This window comes from Bos grunniens, chromosome 11 (assembly GCF_055505025.1).
Source record: "Bos grunniens cultivar Pamir isolate PY7600 chromosome 11, Bosgru_T2T1.0, whole genome shotgun sequence".
Lineage (NCBI taxonomy): Eukaryota > Metazoa > Chordata > Mammalia > Artiodactyla > Bovidae > Bos > Bos grunniens.
The window spans coordinates 58352257-58374953 of record NC_141175.1 but is presented as its reverse complement, the minus strand read 5'-3'; the positions used below and the strand labels follow the sequence as shown (position 1 = coordinate 58374953).

General features: G+C 46.6%; 1 protein-coding gene and 1 long non-coding RNA gene across 4 annotated transcripts; one reads left to right on the top strand and one right to left on the bottom strand.

Moving 5' to 3' along the window:
* Nucleotides 1-2220: 2220 nt before the first annotated feature.
* On the bottom strand, nucleotides 2221-7133 carry LOC147363123 (uncharacterized). Of its 2 annotated transcripts, none has more exons than XR_015136762.1 (3): nucleotides 6737-7133; nucleotides 2951-3056; nucleotides 2221-2425 (listed from the first exon to the last, which is right to left on the bottom strand). It is a non-coding gene; the product is annotated as an uncharacterized LOC147363123 (long non-coding RNA). The 2 variants fall into 2 exon arrangements; XR_015136761.1 differs by having other exon boundaries at nucleotides 2951-6383; nucleotides 6737-7103.
* A 159-nt stretch (nucleotides 7134-7292) lies between these two features.
* GGCX (gamma-glutamyl carboxylase) lies at nucleotides 7293-20823 on the top strand. Of its 2 annotated transcripts, XM_086326479.1 has the most exons (15): nucleotides 7293-7379; nucleotides 7771-7941; nucleotides 9234-9392; nucleotides 9874-10039; nucleotides 12383-12461; nucleotides 13503-13609; nucleotides 14932-15095; nucleotides 15439-15704; nucleotides 15851-15982; nucleotides 16332-16483; nucleotides 16914-17083; nucleotides 17297-17427; nucleotides 17924-18071; nucleotides 18246-18441; nucleotides 18862-20823. In XM_086326479.1, exons 1-15 carry the CDS (start codon nucleotides 7337-7339, stop codon nucleotides 19052-19054), a joined length of 2277 nt encoding a protein of 758 aa, XP_086182605.1. In that variant the 5' UTR covers nucleotides 7293-7336; the 3' UTR covers nucleotides 19055-20823. The 2 variants fall into 2 exon arrangements, 1 of the variants encoding a protein (XP_086182605.1); XR_015136760.1 differs by lacking the exon at nucleotides 16332-16483.
* The last annotated feature ends 1874 nt before the right edge of the window (nucleotides 20824-22697 follow it).

Here is a 22697-nt window from a genome sequence, read left to right as displayed (position 1 = left end):
GTCAACTCTTCGCATGAGGTGACCAAAGTACTGGAGTTTCAGCTTTAGCATCATTCCTTCCAAAGAAGTCCCAGGGCTGATCTCCTTCAGAATGGACTGGTTGGCTCTCCTTGCAGTCCAAGGGATTCTCAAGAGTCTTCTCCAACATCACAGTTCAAAAGCATCAATTCTTCGGTGCTCAGCCTTCTTCAGAGTCCAACTCTCACATCCATACATGACCACTGGAAAAACCATAGCCTTGACTAGACGGACCTTTGCTGGCAAAGTAACGTCTCTGCTTTTGAATATGCTGTCTAGGTTGGTCATAACTTTCCTTCCAAGGAGTAAGCATCTTTTAATTTCATGGCTGCAGTCACCATCTGCAGTGATTTTGGAGCCCAAGACAATAAAGTCTGTCACTGTTTCCACTGTTTCCCCATCTATTTGCCATGAAGTGATGGGCCCAGATGCCATGATCTTCGTTTTCTGAACGTTGAGCTTTAAGCCAACTTTTTCACTCTCCACTTTCACTTTCATCAAGAGGCTTTTGAGTTCCTCTTCACTTTCTGCCATAAGGGTGGTGTCATCTGCATATCTGAGGTTATTGATATTTCTCCCGGCAATCCCTAAGACATCCTATACACACAATCAATCAGTTCAGTTCAGTTCAGTCGCTCAGTTATGTCCAACTCTTTGTAACCCCATAGACTGCAGCACGCCCATCTCCCTGTTCATCACCAATTCTCAGAATTTACTCAGACTCATGTCCACTGAGTTAGTGATGCCATCCAACCATCTCATCCTGTTGTCCCCTTCTCCTCCTGACTTCAATCTTTCCCAGCGTCAGTGTCTTTTCTAATGAGTCAGTTCTTCACATCAGGTGGCCAAAGTATTGGAGCTTCAACTTCAGCATGAGTCCTTCCAATGAATATTAAGGACTGATTTCCTTTAGGATTGACTGATGTGATTTCCTTGCAGTCCAAGCAACTCTCAAGAGTCTTCTTCAGCATGACAGTTCAAAAGTATCAATTCTTCAGTGCTCAGCTTTCTTTATGGTCCAAATCTCACATCTGTACATGACTACTGGAAAAACCATAGCTTTGAGTAGACAGACCTTTGTTGACAAAGTAATGTCTCTGCTTTTTAATATGCTGTCTAGGATGGTCATAGCTTTTCTTCCGAGGAGCAAGAGTCTTTTAATTTCATGGCTGCAGTCACTGTCTGCAGTGATTTTGGAGCCCAAGAAAATAAAGTCTGTCACTGTTTCCATTGTTTCCCCATCTATTTGCCATGAGGTGCTGGGACCAGGGGCCATAATCTTAGTTTTTTGAATGTTGAATTTTAAGCCAGCTTTTTCAGTCTCCTCTTTCACTTTCATCAAGAGGCTCTTTAGGTCCTCTTTGCTTTCTGCCATAAGGGTGGTGTCATCTACATATCTGAGACACCACTAAGTCTTAGTCTCTCAAATATACCACATCCTTTTCATACAAGCTTCTGCTTCCTAGGTAATGCCAGGATGATCTCTTCTCTGATCCACCTCCAAACTGACTATCTTCTCCCATCCATTCCTTCTATGGTTGCTCCTTATCTTCCTAAAACACCAATTTGAGAATGCAGCACCCTACTCCCAGGGTACAGCCTAAACTCCTTAGTTTGGCATGCCAAGATTGTTCTAAACCTGCTTTTTGAAGATTATCTCTCAAGAGACTCACCTTCCAGCCCCCTAGCCATACTAAATTACCTGTCCTTCCCAAAATAAACCATCCCCTTTTACATCTTTGCTCAAGTGGACTTTTGTCATTGAGACAAGAGAATATCCCGCTTCATTCATCATTGCTTCCATGAAGTCTTCTAGATTTCCCCACTGAAATTCAACTTCTTCCTTTTCTGATCACCATCACACTGTATCTTTTATAAAATCTACAATAAGCTTTACCATTAACTGCATGTGCATGTATGTGTGCCAAGTCACTTTAGTCATGTCTGACTCTTTGCGATCCTATGGACTGAGCCCGCCAGGCTCCTCTGTCCATGGGATTCTCCAGGCAAGAGTACTGGAGTGGGTTGCCATGCCCCTCTCCAGAAGATCTTCCCAACCCAGGGCTCGAACCGGAGTCTCCTGCATTGCAGGCGGATTCTTTACCATCTGAGCCACCAGGGAAGCCCCTGTGGCTCAGATGGTAAATAAAATAAAAATAAATAGTTTAAAAAAATAAATAAAACAAAAATGGAGCCATCTAGTAGTATTTTTAAAATTTTTATATATTTGCTTTTGGCTTCTCTGGGTCTTCATTGCTGCTCTCGGACTTCAGTTGTGGAGAGGAGGGGCTCCTCTCCAATAGTGTTTCTAGTAGCTGCGGCACACGGGATCAGTAGCTGTGACGCTGAGGCCCAGTTGCCTGAGGCATGTAGAACCGTCCCAGTCCAGGGATTGAACCCATATCCCCTAAATTGGCAAGTGGATTCTTAATGACTGGACCACCAGGGAAGTCCGGAGCCATCTAATTTTGAGTGATCCTAGAAAATCTGGCCTAAACTTCCCAATCCACAATGTATTCATCTGGACTGGGATTTGACAGTGGATTAAGAGATGCATCCCCTAAATATTAATAGATCTATGGCTTCCAAAGTGTTGTATCAGGATGACCTAGAAGTGGGCCAGACTTCAACAGCAGGAACACTTGGTGAATCCACCTGCATCTGTGCCCAATAATCTCTACCACATCTACCCCTGCCAATTTTTTTCCTTTAGGATGGTGGTTCTCAGCACATGGTCCGTGAACCCCTGAAGTCTTTAGGGGCAAAATTTACTATAATAATACTGAGATGTTATTTGCCTTTTTAACTGTGTTAACATTTGAACTGATAATGCAAAGAAAAATGGGCAAAACTGTTGGCAACTTAGCAGGAGAGAGACCGTGGTACCCAACTGTAGTAGTAGTCACTGCATTCCTCTCTGCCACACATTTACCACATTTAAAAAATGCCAATGTCAAGTAAGAATACTCTTGGAGCTTCCCTGGCGGTCCAGTGGTTAAGGCTCTATGCTTCCACTGCAGGGGGTGCAGGTTTGATCCCTGGTTGGGGAAGTTTCTCATGCCAGGAGATGCAGCCAAAAAAAAAAAGAAAGAAAAAGGGAAAAAAAAATTTATAAAAAGAATACTGTTAGTGAAGCAGTATAAAATTATTAATTTTATAAATTCCTGTCACAGGCATACAGATCATTTTACTATTTTGTGTGAAGAACTGGAAAATATAAATACAATACTTCTGTATACCCAAATACAATGATAGTCTCATAGTTGTTCTAAGAAAGAACACTTGTGCAATTAAACTGTGAACTCAACTCACCTTCATTTTCAAACTAATAGATTTTTCTTTGAGTAGTAGGTTCCATACACCCTTAATGTCTCCCTGTTTTTCCTGTACTAACGTCTTGTATTAGTGTGATATATTTGTGACAACTGATGAGCTAATATTAATAACAAAGTTCATGGTTTACATTAGGGGTCACTATTTTTTAAATTTTATTAAAAAAAATCTTTTTTATTTATTTTTCATTTGGCTTTGCCGGGTCTCAGTTGCAGCACACTGGGTCTTTGATCTCTGTTGAGCATGTGTTGTATGGATGCTCAACAGAGTTGAGTGTATGGATTGCAGTTGCAGTGTATAGATTCTAGTTCCCTGACCAGAGATTGAACCCAGAGCCTCTGCATTGGGAGTCTTGGCCACTGGACTATCAGAAAAGTCCCTAGGGTTCATTCTTTATATTATACATTCTATGGGTCTTGATAAATATATAGCAACATGAATTCATCATGACACCATTAGAGTATCATACAGAATAGTTTCACTTCTCTAAAAATCCTCTGTGCTACATCTATTCATCTCTCTCTTCCTCCCCCACAACTTCTGGAAAACATCTATCTTTTTGCTATCTCCAAAGTTCTGCCTTTTCCAGGTTATCACATGGTATGTAGCCATTTCAGATTGGTTTCTTTCACTTAGCAATATGCATTTAAGATTCCTCCATGTCTTTGTGGATTGACAGCTCATTTCATTACTGAATACTCCATCATATGGATGTGCTAGTTTATTTTATCCATTTACTTATTGAAGGATATTTTGGTTGATTCCAAGTTCGGACAGTTATAAATAAAGCTGAGGTACATTCCTGTGCAGGTTTTGCGTGGGCATAAATTTTCAGCTCATTTGAGTAAATACCAAGGAGCACAATTGCTGGATCATATGGTAAGAGTATGTTGAGTTTTGTAAGAAACTGCCAAACTGTCTTCCAACTGTTTTGTATTCCTACCAGCAATGTAAGCAGAGTTTCTGTTGCTCCATTTCCTTACCAGCATTTGTTGTTTTCAGAGCCTTGGATTTCTAGAATCTCACTGTTGTTTTTATTTTTTGGCCATGCTGTGGGGCTTGTGGGATCTTAGTTCCCAGGCCAGGGACTGAACCCAGGTCATGAAAGTGAAATTGCCCACTGGATCACCAGGGAATTGCCAAATTTGCAATATCCTAATAGGATATTAAGCATCTTTGTTTTTGCCTTTTTTCTTTTAAAATGAAGTACCATTACTTGAAAGGACATTGGACAGACGAACTATGATTATTCAAACTGGTGCATTTAGCAAATACTTTATCAAAAATGAAAGGAACCTCTCCATTCAAGGAAAACAATAGATGGTATTTGTTGCCAGTGGTAAAATTTGAGCTTTCAGGTGAAAATTAAAATTTGAGAAAACTTGTATCTGCCACTATGTGCCTGGCAGCTTCCCAACACTTAAGAAACTTTACATTTAGAAGAGCTGCACAGCTTAGTTTTTAGATGGTCAGTATTTTCCAAAGGACCATATGTATGATTTTATAAAATTGTCAGGAGTAGAAGATCCATTCAAGTGCAAGATATACCAACAATTTTTTTTTAACTTTCTATTTTATACTTGAGTATAGTTGATTAACAGTGTTGTATTAGTTTCAGGTATATAGTAAAGTGATTCAGTTATACATGCACCTGTGAAGTGAAAGTGACAGTGACAGTCACTCAGTCGTATCTGACTCTTTACAGTCCATGGATTTCTCCAGGCCAGAATACTGGAGTGGGTAGCCTTTCCCTTCTCTAGGGATCTTCCCAACCTAGGGATCCAACCCAGGTCTCCTGCATTGCAGGTGGATTCTTTACCAACTGAGCTATCAGCAAAGTCCATACACGCATCTACTCTCTCTCAAAATCTTTCCCCAATTAGGTCATTGCATAATATTGAGCAGAGTTCCCTATGCTCTACAGTAGGCCTTTATTGGTTATCCATTTTAAATATAGCAGTGTGTACATGTTGATTCTAAAGTCCCTAACTGTCCTTCCACTCATCCTTTCCCTCTGCAAGATATACCAATGATTTTAATGTGTGTATTAGTCGCTCAGTCGTGTCCGACTCTTTGTGACCCCGTGGACTGTAGCCCACCAGGCTCCTCTGTCCATGGGATTCTCCAGGCAAGAATAGTAAAGTAGGTTGCCATTTTCTCCTCCAGGGATCCTTGGCCATCCAGGGATCAAACCGGGGTCTCCTGAATTGCAGGCAGATTCTTTTAATGTCTAAGACACCCAGGAAAGCTTGATTTTAATATAGTAGAGTGTAAAGTTCATTATGTTTTCCAGTCCCACATCTGATTGCACGCATGCTAAATCTCTTCAGTCGTGTCTGACTCTGCGACTCCATGGACTCTAGCCAGCCAGAATCCTCTGTTCATGGGATTCTCCAGGTAGGAATACTGGAATGGGTTGCCATGCCCATCTCCAGTGGATCTTCCCAACCCAGGAATTGAGCCCTTGTCTCTTATGTCTCCGGAGAAGGCAATGGCACCCCACTCCAGTACTCTTGCCTGGAAAATCCCATGGATGGAGGAGCCTGGTGGGCTGCAGTCCATGGGGTCGCTAAGAGTCGGACACGACTGAGCAACTTCACTTTCACTTTTCACTTTCATGTATTGGAGAAGGAAATGGCAACCCACTCCAGTGTTCTTGCCTGGAGAATCCCAGGGATGGCAGAGCCTGGTGGGCTGCCGTCTATGGGGTCGCACAGAGTCGGACACGACTGAAGCGACTTAGCAGCAGCAGCTCTTATGTCTCCTGCCTTGGCAGGCAGGTTCTTTACCACTAGCGCCAACTGGGAAACCCCCACATCTAACTAACTTTTAAAAAAACAACCACTTGTAAGTTTAGGTGTAGTATCAAAGAATATCCACAATTATCTAAAGAGCCTAATAACATACTTCTCTTTTTACCAACAGTATCTGTGAGACCCGATTTCCTTCATATACTTCAATCACAACAGATGGAATGCAGAAACAGAAAGGAGAATCCAGCTTTCTTCAATTAAGCCAGGCATTAAAGAGATCTGCATGTAAAACAATACTATTCTCATATATTTTTTTAGTGTGGAAAATATATTTTTTCATAAAAATGTTATTTATGTAAATATGTAATGGGTTCATGACTTTTTTTTTTTCCTTTTAGTAAATCAACGCATATTTCAAACATTTCTCAGGATAAATTTACAATAGGGTAAATACGGAAAAATATAATCTATTATTCATAAAAAGCTCTTTAGGGTTCTCAATAATGTGTGTAGCAACATAAAGGGGTCCTGAGACTAAAAAATGTGAGAACCCCTGCACTAAGATGCCGTCCTCTGATCCTGCTTGTCAATTCCAGGGCAGAGAAACAATGAAAAAGCTGTTCAAGACTCACCTTCCCCAACCAAACACACTCTATTTACTGCCCCTACTCTGCATTCCTTCTGCGGTCAGGTTGTTCCGGTTTTCCTGCTGCTTTCAAATCTCTGGTTCCAGGCCGGGACAGCCCTCCCCGGTGCATCCTCAACTGGGCGGGAAACTCCCTGGAAAGAGTCTGACTTTTGCGCCCGCACCGTTCACAGATCTGCAGCGACCTAATAGGGGCGGGAAGGGACCCAGGGAGGTCGTGGGCGCCCAGTCTTCTTTAGGTTGAGAGAGCGGAGAGGGCTAGGGAGGCCTCAGGGACGAGACTAGGTACTTGACAGAAAAGAGACAGGTCCGCGTACACCTTCACTCCACGGTCACCAGGGAAGGCGGGGTCTGACCACGCCCCCTCGCGACCTCGTTGCCCCGCCCCCAGACCCCTCGTTCCGCCCTCTACCGCCAAGCAGGGAGTCCAGCGCGGCCGACTAGGGCCCTTCACGACAGTCCTGGCGCTTTCCGGCCGGCCTCGTGCGTGCTGATGTGTCGGGGAGGCGGGGCTTAGGGGAGCCGCCCCTTGCGACGCCCCCGGGCTCGGAGGTTGTTGCTGTGGCATATCTACCTCGCAGAGGCCATGGCGGTCTCCGCTCGGCCCGCGCGGGCCCCGCGGGGCTCAGGTAGGCTCAGAGCCCCGCCTTGTGGCGCATAGAGAGGGGCGCAACTTTCAGAGGGGTAGGGCAGGGATGCCCTGCGGAACCTGGGGAAGGGAGCCTCGGTTGGGAAGGGCTTTGTAGAGAGAGTTTGCAGTCTTCTGTTTTGGGGTGGGTTGATGACATTCAGGACGCTTTGCGATTAGGGGGCTGCAGTCTGAGAAAGGTTCTGGGGCACTGGGGGATCCTGGAGGAGGGGCTGCACTGCAGGGATGTTTCGAGCAGTCAGAGATCAGTGGGTGAACCCAGGTAGGCAGAAGCCCTAGACGGAGATTTCTCTGATTTGAGAAGGAGTCTGTTTTAAAACATCTCCATTCCCATACGTGCACGTGCAACTCTCTCCATTTATTGGTTGCAGACAAAGTAAAGAAAGACAAGGCTGCACAGACTTCAGGGCCCCGTCAGGGCAGCCGAATGGGGAAACTGTTGGGTTTTGAGTGGACAGATGTGTCCAGCTGGGAGAGGCTGGTGACCCTGCTGAATAGACCCACGGATCCTGCAGGCCTGGCAGTCTTCCGTTTTCTCTTCGGTAAGTCCAGTGTCTGGGAGGTGCCAGCATGGTTGGGGGTGAGAGAATGACAATGGTTCCTTGTCCATTTCTTGGATACTTTCTTGTTTAGTGGACTAACCTTCCTTTTTCTAAAAGCTGAAGTGACTAATATCCTGGAAGAACTCTTTGTAACCCAGTTTTGTCTCCTCTGATTAGGGCTTGGAGATCAGAAGTGCTTTGATCCAAGGCTACAGGAAATACAGAGACAGGGGAACAGGAACCCATTTTATTTGTGGAATGAAGTTTTCCAGTAACTACGCTAAGGACTAGACTTCAGAGAAATGGCAGGGGTGACAAAGCAGCCATTTAGGCTGTGACTCCCTAATCCAGACCTTTCTAACTCATAGGCCACAGCATGTATGTTTGGAATGGGTTACAGACATGCCGAGATATTAATCTACCTAACCCAGTGGTTCTCAACTGGAGACGCTTTTACTCTCCAGGGTACATTTGGCAATGTCTCTAGACGTTTGTATTTGTCACAACTAGGTGTGGGGGAAGGGGAAGAAGTGGTTACTGGCATCTACACAGAAATCAGGGATGCTGCTGAATGACCTATGAACCACAGGGTAAACCTCCAGCAAATAATTAACCAGGCCAAACTGAATTGTCCTGGGGTTGAGAAATCCTACCTTAATTTGGAGCTGGCTTCCTGACCTGAGTAGCCCTTCTGTTTACCCTAGTGTGCTGGCCAGATACTGCTGTGCCAGGAAGTAAAAGAGGTTGAGGGCGCATCACCCCAGAGCACTTTGTGTAGCCAATAGGACAGACCTTTACAAACATGACTATCAAAACCTGAATAGCTTCGATAGCACTTTGTATGCTTCTTTCATTTAATCTTCTCTGAGACCCTGCAAAATATTATGAGCCCCTTCTCACAAATGGGGAATTGGCTCAGGGAGGTGCAGTGGCTGACATCCCACAACTGGCACAATGCCTAGCACAGAGTAGGCACTCAACCAATTCTCAGGTGGCACGAGTGGTAAAGAACCTGCCTGTCAATGCAGGAGATGCGGGTTCGAACCCCGGGTCAGGAGATCCCCTGGAGGAGGAAATGGCAACCCACTCCAGTATTCTTGGCTGGAGAATCCCATGGACAGGGCTCCAGTCCGTGGGATTAAAAAGAGTCAGACACGACTGAAGCGACTTAGGAAGCATGATTATTGTTGAATGAATTATTTCTGGAGCTGGGTGTGCCTGACTGTATTCCAGTATGTTCCATGGTTGCCTTTGCTGAGGCCTATCGGCACCTTCTCTCTCTGCCTTCTCAGGGCTGATGATGGTGCTGGACATACCCCAGGAGCGTGGTCTCAGCTCCCTAGACCGAAGATACCTGGATGGCCTGGAGGTGTGTCGCTTCCCCTTACTGGACGCCTTGCAGCCACTGCCACTTGACTGGATGTATCTGATCTACACCATCATGTTTCTGGGTGAGAGAAACTGCAGGAGAGACGGGCGTATTGACTGGCCTACTTAATACACAGAAATCCGAAGCATGCTGGTGAATGACCAGGGTCTTGGGTTTCATTTTTATTTTTGGCTGTGCCACATGGTTTGCGAGATCTTAGTTCCCTGACTGGGGATCGAACTTAGGCCCTTGGCATTGAAAACACTAAGTCCTAACCGCTGGACAGCCAGGGAATTCTCTAGGTTTTCTTATTTCACTTATTCTATAACTTATAATTTCATCCTGCTGAAATTATAAGCAGGATATTATAATATCCTGTGTGTCATCTGAGCTGTGACCCCTTAACTCTTTTTAAAATATTGAAATAACATTTAGTTGAAATTTATTTTTATCTGACTGTAAAATGTCTGATGATTTTCTTAACCCCACCCATAGGCTGTCCCAGGGGAGCTGGGCCTGTGGTGACCCTTTGACCTTTTAATCTTCTCCCCTACCAATCCCAGGGGCACTGGGCATGATGCTGGGCCTGTGCTACCGGATAAGCTGTGTGTTATTCCTGCTGCCATACTGGTATGTGTTTCTCTTGGACAAGACGTCGTGGAACAACCACTCCTATCTGTATGGCTTGTTGGCCTTTCAGCTGACATTTGTGGATGCACACCACTACTGGTATGAGTCTGGGGGAACGAGGGAGGGGTTGGCTGTGTCAGGATGGTCACCAGAGGTAGGGCCCAGTAAGGTCCTAGCACTTGTCCCAGCAAGCATATCTTCAACCGTGCTTTGCAGAGTAAACATAACTTGTAAACAAGCAAAGGTGACTTGGATGGATTCCGGAGGGGTGACGGTCAGCGAGGTGGGAGTTCTGAGGGTGACCACAAGCAGAGTGGCTCCATTCCCACCCCTTCACTCTTTCCCTATCTCCCCAGGTGCCTTGATCTGTCCACTTCCTGTAATCCTCTTAGAAGAAGAGAAGACTAAAGCCAGACATAGCTATTTTCAAATACTTCGAGGGTGGTCATGTGGAAGAGGGAGCAGACTTTCTCTGTGAGGGACAGAATTAGAGCCAAGAGTAGACACTGATGTGGGGCAGAGGCATGTCAGAAGGAGAGGGCCCACCAGGGCTGCTCAGCAGTGCTGTCCCTGGAGGAGGTAACCCTCCCCCACCTCTGGCTTATGTGACCATCTTTCAGGGGAGGTGGAAAAGGGATTTGGAGACAGGGTTGCAGAACTGATGATCTTTAAGGAATCCTTCTATTACTAAGTGAAAAGCAAGTATGAGCTGTCAGTAACATGGGCGTGGAAAGAAAACCTCAAACACTGGATTTGTTAGTGATTTATCAGTCATTAATCACATGTCAATCGTCAGTACACCTATGCAGATATCCCCTTTTTGTAAACCTTTACATTCATTCAGAGTGGCCAGCTCTCATCATAAAGAATTGAGAAGTAGTTGGGCTTTCTTGGAGGCTCAGATGGTAAAGAACCCTCCTGCAATGCAGGAGACCCAGGTTTGATCCCTGGATTAGGAAGATCCCCTGGAAAAGGGAATGGCTGGTATTCTTGCCTGGAGAATTCCATAGACAGAGAAGCCCTGATGGGCTACAGTCCATGGGGTCACAAAGAGTTGGACATGACTGAGTGACTAACACTCTTTGACAGAATACCCCAGAAAATCTCATTTTTGTAATTTTTGCACAATTTGAAAAAATACCGACTGATCATTCACTAAAGGCTTTCCACATGCCAAGCACTATGCTAAACATTTTTGCTTTTTCCATGTTATAACCCCGTGGTTATAACATGGAGTTCCCATTTTATAAATGAAGAAATTAAGGCTTACAGAAATAAAGGATTTGTCTAAGGTCACTGAGCAGTTAAGAGGCATAAATGAGACTCCAGGTCTCCCTAGTGGCAGACTCCAGTGCTCCTGAGCACAAGTATAATAACCTGCCCCTTTCCTGGCTTCTCTGCTCATTCTGTGTCTTCTTGAAAACCTGCTTTGCTTCTGCCTCCCCAGAATACATCTAATCTTAGTAGCCTGGTTTTGTCCATTCTCAGCTAGATCCTAGCATCCAGGTCTGTGAAATGTCAGTTTGTCTTGAAAACTGAAACTTTGCTTTAAATGCACTATGTATATTTTCATACACCAGCTTTGTAAACATTCCCTGAAATTCCTTGTTTTTCAAATTTAGTCCTATTTTAGCACTGTAATCTTTTTTTTTTTTTGCATATCAGTGATTCTTTCGGAGAAGGCAGTGGCACCCCACTCCAGTACTCTTGCTTGGAAAATCCCATGGATGGAGGAGCCTGGTAGGCTGCAGTCCATGGGGTCGCTAAGAGTCGGACATGACTGAGAGACTTCACTTTCACTTTTCACTTTCATGCATTGGAGAAGGAAATGGCAACCCACTCCAGTGTTCTTGACTGGAGAATCCCAGGGACGGGGATCCTGGTGGGCTGCCATCTATGGGGTCGCACAGAGTCGGACACGACTGAAATGACTTAGCAGCAGCAGCAGTGATTCTTTATGCCCTTGTCCCATGCAGTGGATGGGGTGGCAGGTGGAGCAGGGGGAAGTACACCTCCCCTCATGCAGGTAACACGAGGTCAGTATATACTAGTCTTACTGCCAGCTGCCCTGTGGCCATGGGGTGGGGAATGGAGGGTCTACAGCCCCTTTCTTCTGGAGCTAGCGTTGTAGTCTTTTTCCTGGTTTATGAGGAGACTAATTTGCTAACTAACAGATGTTAAACACTGAATATTTTGTTGTTGTTATAACTCACTAGTAGTTACGACTAGTAGTTTCTGTTATGACTTGAAATGATCGTTACAAGGTGCTCAAATAATTCGAAAGGGCCTCAGAGAGAACTGAGAAGATGTGGGAGACGTCCTAGAATAGAGAGATCACTACAGAGATATCCTGGAATAGAGAGATGATTACATTTAAAAAGCAAGGTAGAAATGGGACTGGACTAAGAACCCGTCCCCTACCGTTCTCCCTCTCAATTGCAGGTCTGTGGATGGCCTGCTGAGAGCCCGGAAGCGGAACGCCCACGTGCCCCTTTGGAACTATGCTGTGTTGCGTGGCCAGGTACCAGATTGCAGGAGAGAGGGGGTGTTCTTCACAGCCGTTGGCAGCATGGCCGCCCACTGCCAGACTTCACTCTGCTTGGCCTCCCTGAATCTTCTCCTCCTCCTTCCTCCTTTTTGAAACTCAACTATTTAAAAAATTTTTTATTTATTTATTTTATTTTTGGCTATGCTGGGTATTCGTTGCTGCATACGAGTCTCTCTTTAGTTGTGGAGAGCAAGGGCTACTCTTGAGTGCTGTGCCCCAGTTTCTCATTGTGGTGGCTTCTCTGATTGCAGAGCATGGGCTCTAGGCAAGAGAGCTTTGTGGGCTCTAAAGTGTGGGCTCACTAGTTGTGTGGTGCATGGGCTTAGTTGCCCCTCAACATGTAGGATCTTCCTACATCAGGATTTGAAGCCATGTCCCTTGCATTGGTAGGTAGATTCTCATCTACTGGACCACCAGGGACATCCCTTTTTCCCTTTTTGCTGGAAAGCTGGCCTGGCTTCTCCCTGTTTTCTAATCTAAGCTACTTCCTAATCTCTGGGATCTCTCACCTTGTCATACAAAGAAAGAGCTTTATTCCCACTAGATTAGAATCCTCATGAAGAAAGAGTAACCTCTGTGCTTCATGACTTGCCTTCAAAAGTGAAAGTAAAGTGAAAGTGTTAGTTGCTCAGTCCTGTCTGACTCTTTGCAGCCACATGGACTGTGGTTCGCCAGGCTCCTCTGTCCATGGAATTCTCCAGGCAAGAATACTGGAGTGGGTTGCCATTCCTTTCTCCAGGGGATCTTCCCAATTCAGAGATGGAACCCAGGTCTCCTGCATTGTAATCAGATTCTTTACTATCTGAGCCACCAGGGAAGCCCGACTTTTCCGTCCTGACTTTGCCTAATACTGTGCCTGATATCTGTAGGATGTTAGGTGAGTGAACGTCTGAGATGAATGAGTAGATCTCGTCTCTCAGGCCCTGGACTGAGGTCAGAACTGATTTGTGACTGTCTGTGGAGGATGAGGCTCTGACTTTGTGTGAATATTCGTTTTGCATATTGTGTTTGCAGATCTTCATCGTGTACTTCATTGCGGGCATAAAGAAGCTGGACGCAGACTGGGTGGAAGGCTACTCTATGGAATACCTGTCACGGCACTGGCTCTTCAGCCCTTTCAAGTGAGCGGCAGGGCAGAGGCCTAGAGCGGCCAGGTGCAGGGTTGGGGGGCTCACCTCCTTCAGGTCTACGGTCCTAGCTGCTGCTCCCACTTTGCCTAAATTTGCTGCATGCTTCACTCTGTCCACTCATCTCCCTCTTCAGCAGAAGGCAGAGTTGATGATGTCAAAAGATCTAGGCTTGGCTGCCCCTGGGAGACTTACAGCATGGGCCGGAATGAAGGGAAAAGAAATAAAGGAAAGGGAAGTGCCAGCACTAGGTGACTTGGAGAGTGAGTCAGTGCCCCAGCAGTTGCTGTGATGGGGCCTCTGTCCTTGGGTGGCTGCCCCAGCCTCTTGCCCAGATTCCTCAACTGGCATGCCAAGATATGGACAGTCAGCTCCCCTTCCCAAACAAAACCATTGTTAATAACTCTTCCCAAAGCAGAGCTGCTTCTCTCTGACTTCTCTTTTCCTCCCATCTCTTCTTCCTTTGGCCTTCCTTTTTTTAATGTTACTTTTGACTGCGCTGGGTCTTTGTTGCTATAGACTTTCTCTAGTTGTGGCAAGTAGGGGCTACTGTCTAGCTGTGGTGTGTGGGCTTCTCATTACTGTGGCTGCTCTAGTTGCAGAGCATGGGTTCCAGGTGTGTGGGCTCAGTAGTTGCAGCGAGTGGGCTTAGTTCCTCCATGGCTGTGGAATCTTCCCAGACCAGGGATCGAACCCGTGTCCCCTGCATTGGCAGGCGGATTCTTAACCACTGGACCAACAGGGAACTCCCTTCTTGTCTTACTTTGTACTCTTCCCTCTGCCCTGACACTTCCCAGTTCCGGAAGTTTGACATCATTATATCAGCCCAGCGTTCCCCTTTTAAAGTTTCTCTTCTGGTATACCTCCAGGAAGAACCTGCCTTGCACAACACACACACTGCTCAGTCAAATTTTGCTCTGGGAGCTCTGCCCTTGCTTATTACTTAGGGCATGTTGAAAGAAATTGGACACCTGAAGTATGTGAGATTCCCTGGTGGCTCAGATGGTAAAGAACCACCAGCCTGCAATGCAGGAGACCCAGGTTCAATACCTGGGTTGGAAAATCCCATGGACAGAGTAGCCTGGTGGGCTGTAGTCCCTAGGGTCGTAAAGAGTTGGACACAACTGAGCGACTAACACTCTTAATTTTGTGGGAATGAAAAGGGGTTGGAAAACCCTCCCAGAGGATGTCTTTGGGTGGAGTTCTCTACCCTTCTGCCGGGGTGGATCATGCAGCATGGAGAGGGTAGCAGAGGTGCCTCAACTGTGAGTATTCCATGTGTGCTAGTGCCTGAGCTTTGACCCTGGTGTCTGCAGACTTGTGTTGTCCGAGGAGATGACGAGTCTGCTGGTGGTGCACTGGTGCGGACTGCTGCTCGACCTCTCAGCCGGTTTCCTGCTCTTCTTTGATGCCTCAAGACCCATCGGCTTCGTCTTCGTGTCCTACTTCCACTGCATGAATTCCCAGCTTTTCAGTATTGGTCAGTTCCTATAATCTGGTGGGAAACAGGAAGCCACAGGTGTGCAGGGGAGGGACGAACCAGCAGCCCGTGTGGCAGGGGGAGACGGTGACAGGAACAGGAGCTAAGCTGAGCCGGACGTCATCTCTGAGAGATGGAAACAGATGGGAAAGCGGCCCAGGGCTTTTGGGCTCAGCTAGTATGTTTTGTTTCTGTGGGAAGTAATAGGCTCCAGTTGAGAATTTCTTTCTTCATAAGTGAAATACCTGGGAGAGGCTGCCTAGGAGAAGGGGAGGTGTGGAGGGGATGAGCCACGTTTTCCAGCCCAACTCCTGAAGTGCTGATTTCTTCCCCGCTGTTCTAGGCATGTTCCCCTACGTCATGCTGGCCAGCAGCCCTCTCTTCTGCTCTCCTGAATGGCCTCGGAAGCTGGTAGCTCACTGCCCGAAAAAGCTGCAAGAGCTGCTGCCCCTCAGGACTGCCCCTCAGCCCAGCACTTCCTGTATGTATAAGAGGAGCCGGGCCAGAGGCAGTCAGAAGCCAGGGCTGCGCCACCAGCTGAGCACTGCCTTCACCCTGCTCTACCTCCTGGAGCAGCTCTTCTTGCCCTATTCCCACTTCCTCACCCAGGTGCGTGTGGGCTGAGGGTCCGCTTGGATAGTGGTGGAGGGGACAGTGCTCAGGAGAGAAGCGGGCAGGTCTGGGGACCTCTCTGGGCAGAGGACAGCATTAGCATGAGGAGCATGGAGCTGATTCCCACCACCCTGCCTCCTCAGGGGTACAACAACTGGACCAACGGGCTATACGGCTACTCTTGGGACATGATGGTGCACTCCCGCTCCCACCAGCACGTGAAGATCACCTACCGTGATGGCCGCACCGGTGAACTGGGCTACCTCAACCCTGGGGTGAGATGCCACTAACTTCCTGGCCTTCAGAGGCCCCCTGGAGCTTTGGGGTCTGGTCTCTGTGGGTCCACTTTGCCCTTTCTCTGGAGCCAGGTGGAACCTTCTTTTGTGGGGGTTGAAATGGGGCAGTGTCATTCACGTCCCTCAATTGAGATGAGACTTAGAAAGGTGAGTACCGCTAGCCCAGCGATGAAAAAAATTCTTCCATAAAGTTTTTTGGTTCTCATTTTTTTTTTCTTCCCTGTCAAAACTGGCAGCAGACAGGGATCTTTTTGTGCCTTCGGCACTGCATGACATGTCTGGAAGCTCAATAACAACGAGGTGGGACTAATGTGGGGGTTTGGGGCAGGTATTCACACAGAGCCGGCGTTGGAAGGACCATGCAGACATGCTGAAGCAATATGCCACTTGCCTGAGCCGCCTGCTGCCCAAGTACAATGTCACTGAGCCCCAGATCTACTTTGATATTTGGGTCTCCATCAATGACCGCTTCCAGCAGAGGTGGGCAAGGGGAGCAGAGAAGGGGGAAAACGTGAAGTCCAGCTTTTTTTGGCCCAGATGACTAGCCTGTGCTCCTCAGTGTTGTCTTGCTTGCAAGGCTGTCCACTGGTGCATGTCCCTGTTGACCTGGTTGTGGGCATAGCCGATTGCATCCAGCAGAGGGCACCGTCATCCCGAAGAAAAGGGAACTCATTCTCTTAGAAACTGTTAACTCTCCTCAGGCGGCCACTAACCCCCATTCTTCCCAGTGCTCCAGAACCTCTTTCCCCTCTTCTGTTTCTCTGTCCCCAACTGGCAGTAACATGCTGACATAGGCTGTTTCTTCTTTCTGGAAAACCCTGTTTGTTCTATCCGGGAACAGTGATGAACAGAACTGGAAATTGCAGTATGTAGGTGGCTATGGCCTTAGAACATGATTTCTTTCCCTAAGGATTTTTGACCCTCGTGTGGACATCGTGCAGGCTGCCTGGTCGCCCTTCCAGCGTACACCTTGGCTGCAGCCACTGCTGATGGACCTGTCTCCCTGGAGAACTAAACTACAGGAGATCAAGAGCAGCCTGGACAACCACACCGAAGTGGTCTTCATTGCAGATTTCCCTGGTATGGAAGAAAGCACAAAGGCTTTGCTGTCTCCTTTCTGGCCTCCTAGGCCAGGGACACAGTGTGTGATGGAGCCGGGAGGGTCTGCTCCTGGTGGGAGGCTGGTTTTTGAAACCCGAGGTGAAAGTGCTGGTGAAGGTGTGATTTCTCTGTTCTGACTGGGAGTGAGTTCACGCCACCTTGGGGTGGGATGGGAACTCTTGCCCCTGGCAGGGCTGCACCTGGAGAACTTCGTGAGTGAAGACCTGGGCAACACTAGCATCCAGCTGCTGCAGGGGGAGGTGACCGTGGAGCTGGTGGCAGAACAGAAGAACCAGACTCTTCAGGAGGGAGAAAAAATGCAGGTATTTGGCTTGAATTAACAATGATAGAAAACTTTTGATGAGTGTAGTTGATTTAGTATAAATGCAAAATCCTTTAACGTAAGAGTAACACAGTGGGAGGCTTCCCTAGTGGCTCAGTTGATAAAGAATCCACCTGCCAATTGCAGGAGATGTAGGTTCAATCCTTGGGTCAGGAAGATCCCTTGGAGAAGGAAGTGGCAACCCGCTCCAGCATTCTTGCCTGGAAAATCCCATGGACAGAGGAGCCTGGTGGGCTACAGTCCATGGGGTCACGAAAGAGCTGGACATGACTTAGCGACTAAATAACAACAATGCAGTGGGGCTGAAAAAGCAAGGGCCCTGGGGGCTATAAATAGCCTCATTCAGGATTCTAGAGGTCAGTTCCTTTGGATTCCAATATATAAGAAAAAAGATGGAGGTGGGGAAGTGGAGGGAGGCCACAGGCTGGCTAGCGAAAGGCTAGAGCATGAGAGATGCATTTCTTCCCCCTTTTCAGTTGCCGGCTGGTGAGTACCATAAGGTGTACACAGTGTCGTCCAGTCCTTCCTGCTACATGTACATCTACGTCAACACTACAGAGGTTGCACTCGAGCAAGACCTGGCGTATCTTCAAGAATTGAAGGAGAAGGTGGAGAATGGAAGTGGTGAGTATCTGAAGATTTGGGCTGAGAGAGCCCACTTTATAGGAAGTCGGGGTCATGATCGAGGATCTGCCCACTTAACGAATGAATTTGAAGCTTCTAGCTGGGGAAAGAGGAGTTCTAGAAGAGAGAATGCTCTTTTCTCAGTGATTCCTCTTTTTGCCCTCTTCCGGACAGAAACAGGGCCTCTGCCTCCAGAGCTGCAACCTCTGCTCGAAGGGGAAGTCAAAGGCGGCCCTGAGCCAACACCACTGGTCCAGACCTTCCTTAGACGCCAGCAAAGGCTCCAGGAGATTGAACGCCGGCGAAATGCCCCTTTCCACGAGCGACTTGTCCGCTTCTTGCTGCGAAAGCTCTTTATCTTTCGCCGCAGGTAAGCTTTACTGTATAGTACTTTGTTATCAGATGTTTGCAGGCTGGGTCACTGTTCTCTGGTGAGAGTAACATTAGGGACTCTTTCCCAGGAGAGGACAATCCAGTGCTAAACTTCTCCCTTTTTCCTCTCTCCTTGCTCCTCTCCCTGATTGATTGGGAGAGTAAATGGTATGTCTGATGGGCACTGTCTTGTTCCGACTCAGCTTATTTCCTGTGCGTTATTCCTACCCCACCCTGGAATCCTCAGTCAGACTGTGTGAAGAGTGGGGTGCCCTTCCAGCTGGGATGGGGGTGTCTGGGGGGAGATTCTTATCTGTGGGTGAGAGGCCAGATGACCAGGTGTCCTCTGAGGGCTTTGGCAGGATTGCCTGTGTTGAAATAGGAGTTTGGACAGCTGGCTATTTCCCATCTTTTTCAGCTTTCTCATGACTTGTATCTCACTTCGAAATCTGGCATTTGGCCGCCCTTCCCTGGAGCAGCTGGCCCAAGAAGTGACTTATGCCAACTTGCGACCCTTTGAGCCAGCGGGAGAGCCGAGTCCTGTAAACACAGATTCTTCTAATCCTAACCCTCCTGAGCCGGATTCTCACCCTGTCCACTCAGAGTTCTGAGGGAGGCCAGATGTGGAGTACAAATGTGGCAGCAGCCAGTCACAGGACCATTACATAGGCAGTGGACATGTGAAAAAACTACTTCAGATTTTTTGTTTTTCCTCCATATCCTAGCTATAATAAATTCAGAGAGGATAGATTAGAGGGACCAAGGAAATAAAGCAAGGATAAGATTTATCAATTCCAAGGTTGAGGGGCTTGGGCAGTGGGGTTAAAAAACAATGTGAAAATGTCTTTCAAGGGGTAAGAATCAGGTTTAAAGTGACTTGCTCCTTGCCAAAAGAGAGTTAATGTTCCATGAAAATAACAGCTGCTGTTAAGTGCTTGCCCTATACAGGCACTGTGTGAAGCCCTGTGCCAGCGTTATTACACTTATTCCTTAAGAGCCATAAGCCTTATTTTGTGGTTGGGGAAGCTGAGGCTGAGGGGTAGTATAATTCGCTCAAAGACATATGCCTAATAAGAGATGGACTGACTGATGGTCTGAACCTCAAGTCTGTTTGGCTTAAGGTCTTGCACCCTGCCTCTTAAAATTTTCAGAATCACTGACAGTAATTCTGAAATAACATAGCTTAAAACTTGTCTGATTATAAAGTGTGATTAGGATGGTGATCAGGTTTTAGATGCAGGGTAATTTTCTCTTCACTGCAATTTTGATTCTTTTTTTTGTTCCTATTATTTATACAGCCAGTTTTTCACTAGGGGTTATGAGCATAGAATAGCAGAGAGTTAAACTGATAACAGAATTTAGATGATTAATAGTGATATACATCTAAAAAACAAGCTTAGTATTTAGCATTATTCTAGTTTTCAATGAGCACGAGGTGATATAAAGTGAGATTTAACCAAATGTAATGAAATCAGGGGATGTTTACAGTCATGATGTATAAGATTTGGATGTGATTCAGGAAGATCCTAAATTCTGTGAAAATTCAAAGGCCTGGCACTGGCCTAGGAAGTGAGAATGCATAATTAGCAACAGAAACAAACAAAAAACAGGCCCTGTTTGGGAACCCTATTGGGAACCCTGTGTGGAGGCAGAGACCGGTGGCAGCAGGCTGGCAGTCCCAGTTACTTTGATAAAGGATTGCATGTGTTTTCAGCCTTCTTTTCCCATGCTCCACTCCATCCAATCTCAGGGTTCTTTCCGAGGCGGCTGCTTTTCACCATACACACTTGGGTTGATTATGTCCGCTCCATGGTTTTCAAGGATGCCGCTGCTTAGATTTCTTTCCTGTGCTCTAGAACTTTATCTAGCTCCACCTGGCTATCCCAGAGTTTTTAACTGTCATAAACGGAAGATGCATTCATCCACAACTGCTTATTACCGAATGGCAGCTGTTTTTTGATTCTTCCATTTTCCTTCCATTTCTTAAGATTTCAAGGCCCGTCAGTTCTACCTCTTACTTTTTGGACCTGTTGAACTCATCTCTCCTACCTCTGTCCTTTCAGCCTTTATACTGGAATCCAGTTAGAGACAGATCAGAGCAGGGCTGCCAGGAAGTTATGCAGGTCGGGCCTAAGTGCACTCAACTGATCCAAGTGGAGCCTGGCAGTAAGTTCCTGTGATTCACACAAGGCATTTTGTGGGTTAGAGATAGCTACGGCACAGGGCACGTTGCTAAGAACCATGCGTGGGAAACACTGGTTTTCAGTCCTTTTGCAGATACCCTCAATGACACAATATACCTTGGCACTGTGTCCTTTCCCATAACTGCTGCCCCACCCTTTTTACTTGGTGAAAATAATAAAAGTAGTTCGTTTTGGAAGGGAACTCTTCCAGTATTTTTCTTGATACAGGCAAGGATGTTACTTTCCCCCAACTGTTAGTGTACCACCTGTCTCATTTTCCAAGTGACAATGTTGTGGGTACCTAATACTGTTCAGAAAAGCTGTTCACTGGAGGAAATCTGGGTTCTCCAGGTTTCAGTATTCAGACCCTGGTAATCAATGTTTGTTTAGCCAGAAGGCTTTGCTTCCTACCATAGGCCAGCATTTAGGTCTTTTGTCCCTGACCAGTGTCATCGCCAGAGAAGGCAATGGCACCCCACTCCAGTACTCTTGCCTGGAAAATCCCATGGATGGAGGAGCCTGGTGGGCTGCAGTCCATGGGGTGGCTAAGAGTCGGACATGCATGCATTGGAGGAAATGGCAACCCATTCCAGTGTTCTTGCCTGGAGAATCCCAGGGATGGGGGAGCCTGGTGGGCTGCCATCTATGGGGTCGCACAGAGTCAGACACGACTGAAGCGACACAGCAGCAGCAGCAGTGTCATCCCCCTTGAAACTGTAGAAAAGTATGATTTTCAACTTAAACGTGACATGTTTCACATTCCCTTTCATTAGCACTTTATGCTTTTGATTCTCAAGCTGTAACCATCACAGTTTCATGCCTTTGCACCTACTAGCCTCCCTAGGCTTGTTAATCCCCAACCTCTACCCCAGGTCTAGGCAGAGGACAAGCCACCTTTGTCACTCTCCTCAGTCTGCAAGCTCCTTGACAACAGGTGTCATCCTAGTAAATGCTGAACCAAACCTCAAGGCCATTATTTCTCTGGTGCTGCTTCACCAGCCTACAGATGCTTCATCCTCACAGTCATTATTTGACCATGGTTCACTGCAGATGGTGATTGCAGCCATGAAATTAAAAGACGCTTACTCCTTGGAAGGAAAGTCATGACCAACCTAGATAGCATATCAAAAAGCAGAGACATTACTTTGCCAACAAAGGTCCGTCTAGTCAAGGCTATGGTTTTTCCAGTGGTCACGTATGGATGTGAGAGGTGGAATGTGAAGAAAGCTGAGCGCCGAAGAATTGATGCTTTTGAACTGTGGTGTTGGAGAAGACTCTTGAGAATCCCTTGGACTGCAAGGAGATCCAACCAGTCCATTCTAAAGATCAGTCCTGGGTGTTCTTTAGGACTGATGCTAAAGCTGAAAACTCCAATACTTTGGCCACCTCATGTGAAGTTGACTCATTGGAAGACTGATGCTGGGAGGGATTCAGGGCAGAAGGGGACGACAGAGGATGAGATGGCTGGATGGCATCCCTGACTCGATGGACTTGAGTTTGAGTGAACTCCGGGAGTTGGTGATGGACAGGGAGGTCTGGCATGCTGCAATTCATAGGGTGGCAGTCAGACACGACCGAGCAACTGAACTGAGACAACAGTGTTTTGGCCATCTGAAAGCTTTTTGGTATTTTGGAGCTTTTTAATGTCATGAAAAGTTGAAGTTCTGAAGTTTCACAGCAGGTCAAGAGCTTATACTCCCCTAAGATTTAACCTTGCCTTTCCCCCCAAACTGGTTTCTATACTTTTAACTCTCCAAGCATACAGATATAAGCAGGCACTGCTTGGGCCTCATTTGCAAGAGCAAAGCATTTCAACCATTTGATTTCATATTTGCTGGTGTAAACATGGGCCATGTAGCTCAAGAAAGGATGATTCAAGAGCTGGTTGATAACTGCCACAAATTCAGAATACACATCCTCATTGTGGTTTTGGTTTTAAACTTTAGTTTATCCATTATATAATGGATCCTCACTGGTCCTTCACTACTGTTTAAAAACACTTTTCAAACTGCAGTAACTTGTAGCCTTTAACCCATTTATACAGAAGACAGAAGACAAATTTAAGGCATTA

Excerpts from the sequence above, each read along its gene's own strand:
- GGCX (XM_086326479.1), top strand. The coding sequence starts at position 7,337 with ATGGCGGTCTCCGCTCGGCCCGCGCGGGCCCCGCGGGGCTCAG. Across the intron at positions 15,096-15,438 it reads TTCCCAGCTTTTCAGTATTG|GCATGTTCCCCTACGTCATG; the intron begins GTCAGTTCCTAT and ends CCGCTGTTCTAG. Across the intron at positions 16,484-16,913 it reads AATGACCGCTTCCAGCAGAG|GATTTTTGACCCTCGTGTGG; the intron begins GTGGGCAAGGGG and ends TCTTTCCCTAAG.